The 15,276-nt window shown below is 48.0% G+C and overlaps 1 protein-coding gene across 3 annotated transcripts; it reads left to right on the top strand.

The window, feature by feature from the left end:
* Positions 1–40: 40 nt before the first annotated feature.
* On the top strand, positions 41–13,706 carry LOC125718476 (disintegrin and metalloproteinase domain-containing protein 11-like). Of its 3 annotated transcripts, XM_048992333.1 has the most exons (15): positions 41–529; positions 1,363–1,414; positions 1,962–2,061; positions 2,198–2,269; positions 2,446–2,538; positions 3,097–3,177; positions 3,269–3,319; positions 3,606–3,669; positions 4,021–4,126; positions 4,237–4,356; positions 5,212–5,380; positions 5,820–5,931; positions 6,847–6,937; positions 9,918–9,935; positions 10,193–13,706. In XM_048992333.1, exons 1-15 carry the CDS (start codon positions 457–459, stop codon positions 10,206–10,208), a joined length of 1,218 nt encoding a protein of 405 aa, XP_048848290.1. In that variant the 5' UTR covers positions 41–456; the 3' UTR covers positions 10,209–13,706. The 3 variants fall into 3 exon arrangements, with proteins under 3 accessions (XP_048848290.1, XP_048848291.1, XP_048848292.1); XM_048992334.1 differs by lacking the exon at positions 6,847–6,937; XM_048992335.1 differs by lacking the exons at positions 6,847–6,937; positions 9,918–9,935; positions 10,193–13,706 and adding an exon at positions 6,495–6,534.
* Positions 13,707–15,276: the final 1,570 nt, after the last annotated feature.

Below are 15,276 nucleotides of genomic sequence, written 5' to 3'. Positions count from 1 at the left end.
GCCGTTTTTTATCTTCTAGCCTCTTAAAAATCTTTATAGAGCCTGATCAAATGGGGGTGGTCTGTGGTGCAGTGGGTTAAGATGCTGTCCCTTTAATTGGAACGTTTTAGGTTCAAATCCCAGGAATAGCAGCGTAATTAATAAATAAACTAATAAACCCCTTAACCCCCCAACAGAGAAGTAGCTGCTGAATAAAAAAAATGTATCATAAATGTTACTGGCTGATCTGGGCTAATTGCGTCGGCAGCAGTGTGTCAAAGGTTAGTTTTGTTGACGCATAAAATGCAGCCAAAACTGTTACAAAAATATGATTAGCTTTGGCCCGTCTGGGATCCGAGTCCCGCGGGAGGGGCTCTGCGAGGTGTGGGTCTCTCCCGGCGGGCAGGGCCGTCCCGCCGGTGCGTGGTGACCTTTCCAGTCTCCGCTTCGTGCCAACAGCACGGGAACGTTGGGCCCATGGCGATCACTCTGTGTCAGAGCCTCGGCCAGAACATTGGCATGATGTGGAACGTGGATCGCACCGCTGCAGGTAGGCGGCCATGCGCCCAGTCACCCCCGCAGCGTCACACTGACGTTCCCGCAACATGCTCCCCTTAACCAGTTCACGGGGAACGTGCCCTCGTGCCCAGCAGATGATACCGAGGGCTAAACGCAAGCACAGTCCTGGGGGCGGGGGGGCTCATTTTTGTTGCGTCATTAAATGCGCAGAGCTAATGCGCGCTAATTGTAAGGAATCCAACTTGACTGAACTCATAATAGCAACAATAATAAGTGTAAGGAGGTGAGAATTGCGAGGCTTGGTGGCTTAGTTACAAATAGCCATATACTTGGCATAGTGTATCTATGTATACAGTTTATTATATAGTCATGATTGTACTTGATTGTTTTACATAACACAACACGCCAAAGAAAATTCCTTCTATATAAAAGTACTTGGCGATAAGTAATGTCCCCATAACGTGATAAGTATCTGTTTTTCTTTCCCTTATGGGGACCGGTTTCCTGGTCCCCATAAGGGAAAACTATTTTATAAACATCAGTGACTGCTGTGGAAAAGCTAAAAATGCAAAAACTCTTGTATTTTGCTTGGTTACTTATGGTTATGGTTAGGGCAGGGTGGGGGTTAAGGTTGTCATAGTTAGCGTTAGCATTTTTCCCATAGGAATGAATGAGCGGGCCCCATAAGGATAGGTATACCCTACGTGTGTGTGTGTGTGTGTGTGTGTGTGTGTGTGTGTGTATTTGCCCGTGGCCTGTGCTTCCCGGGATAGGCTCCCGGTGACCCGTTACTAGGCACACAGATGAATGTGTTGCACTGAAGGGAATATGGGTTGGGTGTATGATAGAGCCTGTCCATTGCAGGAGACTGCAGGTGTCCGGACACGTGGCTGGGATGCATCATGGAGGACACAGGGTGAGGATGGAGCCCCCCCCCGGCTGCTTCAGGACTGCCACACACTCTGACCCACCCCCCTCCACCACCACCATCCCATTTGTATAAATCAATCGCCATTCCGACCGTGGTTCAAAGGCGTGTAGGTTGCTCATCTGTTTTTAACACTCAGAGCTGTGTGCGATAATTATGCCCCATACCTGTCCCATGCCGGCTGCCTGGTGCCGCAAACACCATTCTTGAGATCCTTCGGGAACCTAAAATAGTTCATAACAGAGCAGCCTGATCACTTAAGAACTTAGCCAGGTGGAGGTTAGCATTACCTTCCTGAACGCGAACGATGCAGTTAAAAAAATGAAAAAGCTGGTTGAAAGGGAGGGGCCACGGATTTTCTAATAAACCTTGAAATGAAACCTGTAAATTTGACTTAATACTGTCATCATGAAGCAGTATCGAAAGGGGGCAGGTTTTATCTTTGCATGCATTACGATATTTTTAGATCTTTTTTTCCCCGCTGGTAGACCACTGTCAGTCGCTAACTAGGCTGGGTACCTCGTGTTTCCGGAAGGTTCTACACCCCCAGGAAGTTTTCCCGCTGCAGTGTGGAGGAGTACATACGTTTCCTGCAAAGGGGTGGGGGGAGCTGCCTCTTCAACAAGCCCGTAAAGGTGAGGGGGGGGCCACTGCACTGACTCCCTTGACCTGAATTCTACCAGCGTCCTACTGACACTATTGTTGACATTTCCTTTGTCCCCGACCTGTATTTCCCTCCTTTTCCCATTGGCCAATCCTGCTGTCCCTCAGCTGTTGGACCCCCCTGAGTGTGGGAACGGCTTCGTGGAAACCGGAGAAGAATGCGACTGTGGTTCTCAGGTGGTGAGTGTCCATTTTGGGCTCTACGGCGCCACCCGGTGGCCACATCGCAGAATGCACCGTGCTGGAAACGGACATCAGGCTTTGCCTGACTTGTCGTTTCATACTCCGTGGGGGCGGGGCTTATCGGGCTGGCGGGGGCAGTGGCACGTGAATTCACTCCTCGTGTGTCCCGGCAGGAGTGTGCGAGGAACGGAGGAGCGTGCTGTAAGAAGTGCACCCTTTCGCACGATGCTATGTGTAGTAACGGCCTTTGCTGCCGGAGCTGCAGGGTGAGTTTCTCCCTCATCTCGTCTGTCGCGGCTGTTGTACCTTTGTGTGAGTCTCCAGCACCCACATTCCATCACAAAACGTTCCATATTTATTTATTCGTATTTATGTTTTAAAATAATGTTTATTTAAACTGATGTGAAGTTATACATCGAACAGATAGGGTACATCAAATTATAGAAACGTGGCCTACGACATGGGAGAGCATTCGACATTAGTACAAAAGTCTATTTATTGGGGTAGGTGAATGAATCCATATTTAATATTGTGGGATATAAATCTCCCACGTTGCCCTTGATTCCTGTGACACGCATGTGACGACATGTTTGATGTTACACATTTTTAAATATGCAGCAAAAATATGCTTCGTCATGGCTTTGCCTGGTTTTTTTTGCTGTGAAATATCTATGCGGCCGTCTATCGGTAAACAGAAAGTGTCCCATTTATTCTTATTTATGTAAAATGGGCCTGAAACGTGATCATGAAACGGACTGAAATGGTGTCAAATGGAACGAGATTGGGGTGTGACTTCTGCCCCATTTACCCGCCCTGCCTCCCAGTACGAGTCGCGAGGGGTGGTGTGCCGGGAGCCGGTGAACGACTGCGACATCCCCGAGACGTGCACCGGGGACTCCAGTCAGGTACGGTCTCCCCACCCCCTCCGCTCCCGGGACATTATCAGGTAACATTTGGGAGATTAGCTAATGGTGTCGTCCTTCACTGCCTCTGCAGTGCCCGCACAATGTCCACAAGCTGGACGGCTACCTGTGTGATGGGGGCCAGGTGAGTAGGTTTGTTAATCTATCCGTGATATGTTTGTGTTTTGGTAATTGAGCTGGAGTGTAGAGTGTGTGTGTCGGTTGATGGAGAGACTGGTTATGGAGGCAGTTGATGCCTCTCTCGTCTTTCACTCTACTGGATTTTGTTCCGCTGTTCCATCCCTGTTCCATCTCGCCGCGTTCCTCCGAACACGCGTAGCAAGAAAAACCCGAAGCATGAAATGTTTGTTAATCCATCCAGCCAGCTACATCTGTTCACCATTCACCCCCCCCCCCCTTCCTCCCCAAAGGGCCGGTGTTACGAGGCCCGGTGTCGGACTCGGGACGGCCAGTGCCAGGGACTCTGGGGCCATGGTGAGTGTGTGCAGTCGCTCATCAGGCCCGAAAGCTCAGGAGCGGCTTGGCCGTGTGAACGCTTCCAGTCTTTCCCAGCATCTACAGAGAAGATCTCATGAATCACATATAGAAGTCAGACTATGGGACTGGTGTCTTGCTCAACGGGTTATGACACTGGCTGCCAGAAGGTCATCTGTTCAAATCCCAGAACACCGTTGAGCTAGGGCCTAGACGTCCAGGGTCTGGCCCTGTCTTTTCTCAAACATGTCCATCGTTTTGGATAAAAGGATCTTCTCCATAAATGCAATGTCAGTTTAGACTGGATGATGTAGCGCTTGGCCCCTGACTCGATCTCCTGTGGTCTGACAGTTTCGGCGGACCGGTTCTGCTACGAGAAGCTGAATGCCGAGGGCACGGAGAAGGGAAACTGCGGGCGCGATGCTGGCGGGCAGAGCTGGCTGCAGTGTCACAAGCAGTGAGTCCCACGTCACCATCTGTACCCAGACCGTTGCCTGCCGGGTCCCTCTGAACTGCTGTGCGTTTGCTCCATAACCTCACCTTTCCCTCCTGCTCTCCCTCCTTTAGGGACGTGCTCTGCGGGTTCCTGCTTTGCTCCAACATGACCGTGAAGCCCTCCTTCGGGGTCCTCCAGGGCGAGGTGACCAGCCTGACCATCTACCACCAGAACAAGTACCTGGAGTGCCGGTGAGCGGGACGTCCCTGCCCGACCTCGTTCGGGGAGTGTGGAGGGCAGGGTGCGGGGTTTGGATGTCAGGCTTAACACACATTGTCTCAAATGCTCGCCAGTGTTTTCTGGGTTTCTGTCCCATCTCTCAGGGACTCAAACCCTGTAACTATCTCTGTAAATGGCCCTTTTTGTGGAGAACAAGCTTCCAGGGTTACACTGGTCCATGGTGTGATATTTCGATTGTTTTTCTCTTTCAGTACATTTTTCAGTAAATTACATGAGACATTCAACACTTTTTTAAATATAAAATAGGCTTTGTGTAAATGATTTTGCCCGGCCGTAGGCTAATGTAAGTGTTCTAAGCATGTATTTAAGGTAGGCTAGCCTATGCTATGTTTTGTTAGCTTACGTGTTTTATCGTTATGATATTTTCGCCTCACGGTAGGTTTATCGCAACATAACCCCTTTGTTACCTGGGGTGAGGCTGTATAAGTTGCTCAATGGCTCAGTTTTCTTCATCGTTGTACCTATTTATTTTGTTTTACTAATTAAACTTAAGAATTCCTTCTTAATTCTGATAATTAATAAGGAATGAAACCGGAATTTGTCAAGATCGGTGATTCGTTTTGGCCAAATAAGTTGGAAATAAGTTGAAGTGAGTAATGTAAAGCACGTGATGGTGTTTTCTTAAAATAGTTATTCGATTTACGTAGATTAACCACAGGGAATTTTGTATAGCTAAATAAAAATTTTGCCTATAGCTATGCTTAAGCTGCATTTAGGTGTCACCTTCCATGAAGGTTAGCCAGAGCTGGACCTGTTTTCGTCCACTGTCCCCATCTGACCGGCTCTTCCTCTTCTCATTGGTTCAGTGGGGGCCACGCCCTATTGGACGACGGCTCCGACCTGGGTTACGTGGAAGACGGCACCCCATGCGGCCCGAACATGATGTGCCTGGATCGCCGCTGCCTCCCAGTGGCCGCCTTCAACCTCAGCTCCTGCCCGGGCTCGCTTGCTGCCCATACCTGTTCTGACCATGGGGTAGGGGGCTGCCGCTGTGCCCTGGGCTGTGATACAGACACACCATCTGTCACTGGATCAGGATACTGCGTCATGAAGCCTTTGAAACAGATCTGGGGGACATCTCATGGACATGTAGCTTGAGGTTTAATGTCAGAAAAAAAATCGCAGTGGCTATTGGATCAGTACATATATCTTCCCACATATTGGGTCCTATCCCAGGCAGGGTGGGGCAGACACACTCTGCAATTTAGCTGAGTGCTTATCTTCGGACTGGAGGAATCCCACACTACACGGGGAGAACATGCATAGCGCTCAGAGCAGTGCACGGCTCATATTCTGTTCCTTCATGCTCATGGTAAACGTCAGGTAGCGGCCAAACGACGGGTGTTTCTTTGCTAATGTGCTGTGTGCCCTGCTGCATCTCCCTGTAAATTCTGTTCTGCTCTCCCTCCGCCAGATCTGTAGTAACGAGGTGAAGTGCATCTGCGACAGGGACTATACAGGCAAAGACTGCAGCGTGTTCGACCCTATTCCTGAGCCCACACCCCCAGGCCCCCCCGAGAAGAAGGGTGTGTACGCCTTTTACCACCCTACACCCCCTCCCCCCGCATCTCATATCCCCTCAGTGTCATCCGGCTGACCTGCTTATTCCCAGGACAAGCGAGTACTCTCCTCCAAATATGGATATAAATCATTGTTGATGTTAATGTATGGTCCCCCGTTTTGTCGCGTTGGTACGTTCCACAACCCATGCAATATATTGGCTGAAAACTGGACCATACCATTATGAATTAGTATCTTTTTATCTTTTTATATTTATTGATTCCATATTTTAATGTGGAATTGTTTTGGAAAAGTAAGAGGTCTTTTAATACTTTAAACCCACGGCGTTGTGTTCTTTAAGTGCCGTGCCATGCTATCCGCTGTCCTGTAACGATATGGCTGCTTCCCTGTGCCTGGTGTACACTGCTAGCTCTACACACGGAGTTTCCCTGCAATCTCAGGTCCAGCCCTTACGTTGCTCTCCTCCTCTGTCTCTGATGGCGCCCCCCCCCCCCCCCACATCCCCCAGCTCCTCTGCGGCCCCCACCCGCCCACCTCACCTCAGAGTGTCTCGCTTATTGTCTTGCAGTCCGGCAGTGACACAGGGTATTTTGGCTTTTGCTATTCGCAAGGCTGATGCCCACTCCCGCACAAGAGGGCGCCCAGCCGACAGAGAGGGGGCGCCGCGTGCCGAAGTAATGAGCACCTCCCCCCGCACTCGCTGTTACCGTGGCCCCAATATCTCCCCTTTGCTCTCGCACCTCCTCTCCTCGTCTGATCCCTCTCTCTCTCTTTCTCTCTCTCTCTTCCTGGCCAGTCGTTTGACGAGATGTACAGTGTTTTCCGTGTCCCTCTGACGTGTGTCTGGTGGTATTGTCTCCCCCCCCCCCCCCCCTTTTCCTTCACCCCCTCCCTTCCCCCACCCTTCTTCCTCTATGCAGGTCCCAGTGGCACCAATATCATTATAGGGTCCATCGCAGGAGCAATTCTCCTGGCAGCTATAGTCCTGGGGGGAACAGGCTGGGGATTTAAGTAAGAGCTCTGGCATGCTTCTCTGTACTCGTCTTCCTCTAACGATCGCCCCCCGCAGAAATCCGCTAGGCCTCCACTCACGTCTTAGCGCAGGGCGTTCTGGGTAAGAATGGGGCAGGAGGGTTAATGCAGTAGACAGCCAGTATTTAACAAAAAATAATTCCGAAGCAGTGCAGCCTAGTTTAATGTCTGCCCATTAAGGAGCTCTCCTTAGCAGGATTTGTGACTTTTTCAGGTGATTTAGTGGCATCTGACCTAAGGAATAGAACAGCAGGAGAAAAACTGATCCGTTGGCTGCGGCTGTTAGTTTTATTGGAGCTGTAGGGGGTTATAGGACGCCTGTAGCCGGTGGTTCTCCGCTAGTAATCAATGACCAAAGTTTGTTTATTGCTTTTCTGTGCTCAGAGTATCTATTGTTAGTGTCCGGATGTGGTCAATTAAACATTGAGCCGAGATCCAATTTTGGGAAGGAAGATGGATGGGTATTTGTGGCTTAGGTTCTGAAATGAACACGGAACTGCATTTTAATAGCGTGACCTTCAGCTGGAGAGTTGGGGTCGCTCGCTGGGTTCTCTAATCCATCTTTCCTGTAAAACGACCCCCCCCCCCCAGCCCACCGCCACCACCCTACTTGAAATTGAACCCAGATGATAGCCTGCCTGGGACTGGGGTGTACCCTCTCTGTTATGCCCTGCTTTGCATGTGTGGGTTTTTTTTTCTTAACCTTCAGACGGTCACTGCCTTCCTGTGCCTGTCTGTAGTCTGAATGACCTAAGGGCAGCGTTTCCCCATCCGGACCTCGGGGATCCACGGAAAGCCCACGTTTTTGCTTCCTACCCGGACCTGGAAGGGAGCAAAAACCTGGACTGCCTGTGGGTCCCCAAGGACCAAATTGGGAATCACTGACCTATGGTATGGGGCAGTTTCACTGGTTTACCAGAAGATCACCGGGCCTCTGTAGCTGGAGCAGATGATAGCTCATCTGTGAAAGCTCCCGTCTGGCTTGTGTCACTGCATCTGTCCCAGAATTTACTTCACCAGCCATGGACGTCCAGTGTGATGCCACGGGGGACCAGATTGAATGGGAACCGCACTGTAGAGTATTTTAGTGCATCCCGGTTCCTGTCTGCCATACTTTCCTTCACCTTGGCATCTCAGGAGTTTCTCGCTCCCTGATGGGTTTGGTTGTTTAGCCCAGTGCTTCAGCCTGGTCCTGGAGGCCACCCAGACACTCCACATTTTTGCTCCCTCCCAGCTCCCAGCCAATGAAGAACAAAAATACCTGGTACAGGTCTTGTTGGGAGCTGGAAGGGAGCAATAATGTGGACTGTCGGGATCCCTGAGGGGTTGTTCGAGTATGGGTTAGGTTATTCTGGGGTGTAGTAAGGCTTCATGTTTCCACGGTAACCATTTTCATTAATAATATAAAGGGTCAAATGTAAATGAATTGGATGGTCCTTCCATGGTCATTGGGGTCCATGGTATGGTGTTTGTGAGGGACTGGTCCTACCATCCGTGTCACTGCAGATCAACAGTCACCCCTCACTCGTTAAAAAATGGAAGGCCGCAAGTTTTAGTTTATTATTATGAAACCTCTGCCTGGAGGGAAGTATTTGTAATTGGCAATTGCAATTAGTAATTGTAATTAAACTGCAGGATCTATTATTACTCTGCAACATTTTTAATGGCATGTCCTTGTGGGCCAGTGATGGGGCACTGATTGGCAGTGATATGCTGGTATGATCTTACTATGGTATTTTTCAGTGATGGTTCTGCTGGCTCGGTTCTCCTGGCTTTGGTTCCGACAGCGAACTTCATTATCGCTTTACCTGCCGCGCTGCTGCGGGAATTAATGTGCCGCTCCGATTGTCGATCCTTTTTGCCTTTGGGCCTTAGGCGTATTACTCATTATTTTGCTTATTAAAATGTTTTTCTGATCTTTATCTGAGCATTTATTTAAAACAAAAGCAAAATGAGTCTTGAAGTTTATATTTATGCCTGATTAATAGTTGATTTAAGTGAACATTTGGTGACACAACTCAGAGAATGGGTTTCCTGTCAAATTGTGTATGACATCATAATATGTTACTAGAGGACACGGGTATCAAACTCCAGTCCTGGGGGGCCGGAGCCCTGCACATTTTTGGGTTTCCCCTCATTTAACACACCTGATTCACCTCTTTGTGCTAATTACCACACAGCTCCTGAGCTGAATCATTTGTGGTGGAACAGGGGAAGAGGTAAGATACACAGGGCCCCGGCCCCCCAGGACTGGAGTTTGACACCCCTGATATAGAGTTCCAGCAGGGTAAGGTACAGTGCTTTGGGCTGAGGACTGAGCGACCCTTGTTTGACAGCCAGTCTGTCCTCAGTGAGGGATTTGGGGCTCTTTTCCCCGCCCTAAATCTACCCCCCCCACTGGGCCTTGTCGGCTGCTCTTTTGTAGGTTAGGGGGGGACGCAGTAGGACAGAGACGCTTGTCCCTTTGTGCCAGCAAAGCCATTCTGTGGTGTCACAGCCCCCAAATTCTGGAATGTTTGCCGTCACTGTTGAGCCTGGTCAGTGACACAGGACGTGTGTGCCTCGTGCGCCCGGATGACGGTGAATCGATGGCCGAACTCCAGCCGCTGGTCTCGGAGGACAGTAACACCATTGGCGTTATCACACGACTATGGCATTCTAAATTAAGACTCCATTTTCCCCCCATAATAAAGAGGCTTGTTGACTCTTAAAGACCTGGGTGCTTCTATTCTGGCTACTATGTGCACGTTCCTATAAAGCTGAGCAAGAGGTTACCCCAGTTACTTTACGGCAACCAAGCTGCAATCTGAAACTGATCATGAAACGATGCCTAGCTAACGCCACTGTCCCCCAGGGAGCAGCCACTGTTTGCTGGCCTTTTTGCTCTTCCCAGCTAATGCATCTCTCTCTCTCTCTCTCTTTCTCTACCTTTCTTTTCATCGTTCTTCCCTGGATGAAGAAACATTCGGAGAGGAAGGTAGGAGTCGCCAGCCAGCCTGCGGTGTTAAATTCTGCCATCTCTAGATGCCAGCAGCTTCGGTCCATGTCTGAATCGCCATTCTGCCCACTACCCTATTTCCTGATTAGTCTCTCTCCATCCCTTCGCATTTCCACACCGTCTACCCGTTTATTGGCCCAACAATTGCACTGCTGTTGCTACCGTATCTTTCAACATTCTTTCTGCCTTTTAGATACTTTCCAGTCTCTTAAACCCTTTTTGTTTCCACGTTTCAGGTCTGGTGGGGGATAAGATGTAAGTCAGTCTGCACTCTGTCCTTTTCACGTAGAAGAAGAAGAAAAGATGTCTTCCACTCATTCCAGAACTATGACCACGGCGACCCTTCATCCGTCTGCCCTCGCCGCTCTTTACTTGAGTCTCTTTATCCCTTTGGGCCCTCAGGGGCCCTTGCAAGCTGTTCCATGCAAGTTCCAACCAAACTCCACTGCCCTCCATCTCAGGGGCAGCATCATGCATCTGAGAAATCTCTCCACACTTAGCAATGTCTTTCAGCGGTGGTTTCTCCTTTTGCCCTAAACAGTGTGCCCCCTGCCCACCCGGAGGAGTTATAGCACCTGTTTTCATTTTGCTATGGAGGACTATTGACTGGAGCCCCAACTGTATTTTGACTGGGTTACCTTGAAGCACCAAGACACTCAGTGACATGAGCTGAACCTGCCAAGTTAGATATCAGGAAGTATTAAGCTGTGTGGCCCATGTCTTTCTTCTCAGTGGCTTTATAGACTTGCATACGCCATGTTACCTGCTGGAGGCAGGACGCAGCCCCTGGATGTTGTACCCTCAGTGTGATGTCATATCCTTCCACCAAGGCAGAGGGACACAAAATTGCGTGGTCTTGTTTCAGATGAGGAAGGCAAAATGGGATATGATGCAGATTTGATTAATTTATTTTTTTTTGTGGGGGGAGGATCTTGTTCTTTGGTATTCTGCTCCGTTTGCTTCTTCGGTTGGAAAAGGACAGAAATCTGAACCTCCACTCGCCACCCCTTTAGTTAGTTCCGGTATTTTCTATAAAACATTCCACCATCGTTTGAGCCTTTTCGTTCTGCAGATATTTGCATTTTTTTCCCAAGAAAATATTCCCCATGCTCTAGTGGCACCCTCTAATCCTTAATAACATACACATACCATTAGCATCAGATCATTAGCATCACGTCATTAGCGCCCAAACGCGTGTGATTATCAGTTTATATGAATGAGAAGAGGGCCTGTGCTTGTATATAATTATTAATGTTATATATAGCACATGGCATTAGCTAGATAGGTACATAGGTAATAAAAAAAGTGTATATATTTTCTATAATATATGGAAATGGTAGGAGTATAGTACACAACCCAGAGAAGTGGGAGGTAAAATTTTATGACTTTGCGAATGTAGTTTTTATCCCAGGGGTCCGTGATATTTTTCGGGGGATTGGCACCGCGTGGCGCCCGCTAGTGTTAGCAAGGGTCACGCTCGTCTGAGAGAAGTCACCCCCTCCGTCTTGCTGCTGTTGCTGCTGCTGCTACTGCTGTGAGGTGAAGTGAACCCCCTCCCCCCCAAATTGCTCGTCAGGCCGTCCGTGTTGCGCTTTCAGCCCTCCTGCTGCATGGATTCACTCAGCAAATGTGTTTTTTATATTCTCTTATTTTTTTTTATGACGTGGCACTGCCTTCCTGTCCCACTCCCCCCACCCCCACCCACCCCAAGCCTGAGGACCAAGGCCTGACGGGAGCGCATATTTGGTTGATCGCCTGAAGAAAATCCTACGGTGATGTAAAACACCGGTTCAGTGTCTTTTGAGCTCAGCAGGCATGTTGCGTTGGCTTGTATCAGATGGGTAGGCCTTAACTCTTTTAAATTGGTCTTTATTTGGTAGAGCTGAAGTCAGTAGTTAGTCACTCGCGTCCTTCTTCAGATGAACTTCAGATAGGTTAGTGTATTTTTTATAATTTTTTTTTCAATGTACAAGACAATAGACAACGTGACGGGCCACCATTACAGTGCTTAAGGGGTGCGTGCACGCTCTGGTGAACGAAGTGGTGTAATCGGACCATGGGTATTATGTAGTGTCCCCTCTGGGTAGCGTAAAAAGCCAGTACTGGGATTGATGGGACCAGATGTGGCCCTTGATGCTGACTGCTGTTGTACCGTTTAATGGAATGGGGTATCGGCTTTGTTAAAGAATGACCGACATTCATTGGCTCTGCCGCATGGTCATTGTTGGCGTCTCAAACCCAGAAACGTCTCCTTCAGTCTTGTGCCTTCTCACTCCTTAATGGCTACTTGTTTTTTGGTTAGGGGTGAGGACTGAGAGCCCCCCTACAGGACTGGGCCGCACTCGTTGGGGTCAGAGTTACCAGCATTCGCTCCCTCGAAGGAGCCTCCAGCGAGTTGTGCTAAGCCAGCTGGTATTAGTAATCCATTTGTATTCACTCAGAAGCACAACAACATGGAGAATAGTGACCATGAGTTTAAGATGGCAGAAGGAAGTGGTTTGGTTACCCCTTCTCATGTTATAATCCACTGCCAGAAAAAAACCCATCCAGCCCTGTTTAAAACAAGGCCATCGCGGGGGACTTCCTTGTGACAGTCCCGCGGCTGAGAAATGCATGATGGGAAAGCACTTAGCATTGTCCCTGCCCGGAGAACACCTCATACTGTGACTAATCCCAACCTCAGTGTGCTATAGCTAGTCAGATTTTTTTTAAAACCCTTTAACGCCGGCAAGAGTGGTTCATTCCAATAAGCTAATTACTCTATGCTAACGCGGTTGGTGATTGATGGCTCAGTACTCTAAAGCACTTTAGACCGTTTGGGTTGAAGGCAATATATCAGCTCTGTTTGGCACTGCAGCACCGTCGGTTACGGAAGTTCACTCAGGATTTCTGGGTAATTCTTTGGGAGCGTTTCCGATCCGGGTTCCACTGAATTCCTAACTAGTGCTTCGCCTGCTAAGGAATGCCGACTGTCCCGGAAGCCATTGCAGAAAATGAAATTCTCATTTTTCGTTAGACAAAGGCTTCTACGTGAGTAATCAAGCCCTCAAGCCCTAACCCTAACCCTAACCTCTACCACTCGCAGCTTACTGCCTCTTCTAACTAATGTACCAACTGGTGCTGCAAAAATGCAGTACTTTTTAGAAGCAGTATGAATAAACAAAAATTTGTAAATTTTGCACTATATGTATTAATTTGCATATAATCACATTTACATATATATTTGTACACAAAAAATAGATGCATTTCATACATAATATATAAAAAAAAATGCACCATATTAAATGATGTATGCATTATATATCTATCGATTTGTCTATAATTGTATATATGTTGACAGTTATCTCCTCTCCCAATCCTGGCTGTTTCTCAGTGCTCTCCTGATGTACATAAGGCTAAACGCTCACCGTAGAGGAGTTTGCTGCGCTCTCTCCCAATCAGTCATGAGCCCCACCCCTCCCCCAATCAGAATGTGATGTACAGAGACGCTTGTTCCCCTGCTATTGGATGTTTATTCATTGTCAGTTTCCGAATGCACTGATTGTTCCTCAATTGCTCTCCAAAACGTTTTGAGCTCATATCCAGTACGGATGTAGAGGCGGGAGCCGTGTCCAAACCGTCAACCTCATATTTTTAAAGCCTTTTTTTTTTTTTTAAAGAGTACTTGAAATGAATGGAAAGTTTAAATGCTGTAAATTATCAATTGAAAGGGGAAAAAATATATAATAAAACCTGAAAGTAAGACTCGCATATCAGGCTGTGTGGTCGTGCTGGTTTCTCTTACCCTTTCGGTACCTGGTTTTACTTTCACCCTTCAGGATGTGTTCAGCAGTTTCCCCCCCCCCCCCCCCACCCCCCCATTTCCGAATAGGCTTTTTTCACACATTTACTAACAGACCTGCTGCATCTGTCAATAACGTCCCTAAACTCAACTGCAGAACTTAATTTATGAGTCTGAGTCTATGAATTTATATATATATATATATATATATATATATACACACACACAAACACACAACAGCAGCCTGATCTTTCATGCTTCTCATTAATGAAGGGCTTCTTCCTTGCTTTATGGGTCTTCAGTCCTGCTGCTAGGAGCCTGATATGAACTGTCCTAGCAGTGCACTTCACACCTGCACTTAGTTTGCCATTCCTTCTGAAGGTCACTTGAGGTCATCCTCTGATTCATGAGGCACTGCCGGATAAGCTAACGGTCACCTCTGCCATTAGAAAGTTCCTCCCTCCCTCTACCTGGCTGGTTTGTGGTGGTTCCCAATGTCTCCAGCTTCACCTTATTCTTCTGTACTGCTGTCTTAGGAACTTTGAGCCTGGAAGCAGCCTGCTGTGCAGTGTAGCCTTCTGCCAGCAGGACCAGGATTAAACCAGGATTTACAAATGCAGATAAAAAAAAAAATTATATCGAGTGGTCTCTTCATTTTTATGCAGGTGGAGTTTTTCATTTCTTGAAGGCTGGTGCGTCTACAGAAATGGGAAGGATTTTACTGATGATCTGCCATACTTATAGCCAAAGGTGGAACTCAAGAATCTTTGCTACTAGCCAAAAACTCGTTCAGTAAAAACTGCAGTCCGACATGCGACTTACTTTTTACTCACTAGGGAACTATCATTCTGGGTTTTTTTCTACTTCCCCTTTGACTGAATTAGCTGCCCATAGACCCCATGTGTTCCTTCGCCTCTATAAACGTTTCCATGGCGTCCAAGGCCTGTGACACATTCCTGGCTCCTTTTGCATCATCTTTCCCCCTTTGTGTAACTGTATGATGTCAGATACACAGTCTCAGGCATTCTCCTTTCGGAGTGCGGAATTCTGGGTGCAAGCTCCCCGCAGTCGTCTTCGACACGGACTTGGCGGCCCGTAATGGGTGATGGAGTGAAAGGTGGTGACACCACTGGCCAGCACGGCACCCGGAACGACCCGGAAAGGTGATTACATTCGCCGTGTTAATCGTCTTACAAAACAAGTGAAATGAATGACCGTAAATTCATGCTATAATAACCATCTAATTCAATATCAGTATATAATTAAAGCATTGTAGCATGACATACCTTTTCAAGGTTTTCATTTAGATGACCATTAATTTTCATCGAGTCTGGCTAGGATAACATGACTGGGGCCTTTTTCTGATTAAATGGATTTGCTTATGCCAAACTGCAGATATGTAGCCACCTTTCTTACCTATTTTCAACACCAGTGTTTCCCAGCCCGGTCCTCGGGGACCCGCAGACAGTCCACATTTTTGCTCCCTATGAGAAGCTGGGAAGGAGCAAAAACATGGACTGGCTGCAGCTCCCTGCAGAC

The sequence above is a fragment of the Brienomyrus brachyistius genome, chromosome 22, assembly GCF_023856365.1.
Source record: "Brienomyrus brachyistius isolate T26 chromosome 22, BBRACH_0.4, whole genome shotgun sequence".
NCBI lineage: Eukaryota > Metazoa > Chordata > Actinopteri > Osteoglossiformes > Mormyridae > Brienomyrus > Brienomyrus brachyistius.
Note: the sequence above shows the minus strand (reverse complement) of the source record. Positions and strands in the feature narration are given on the sequence as shown.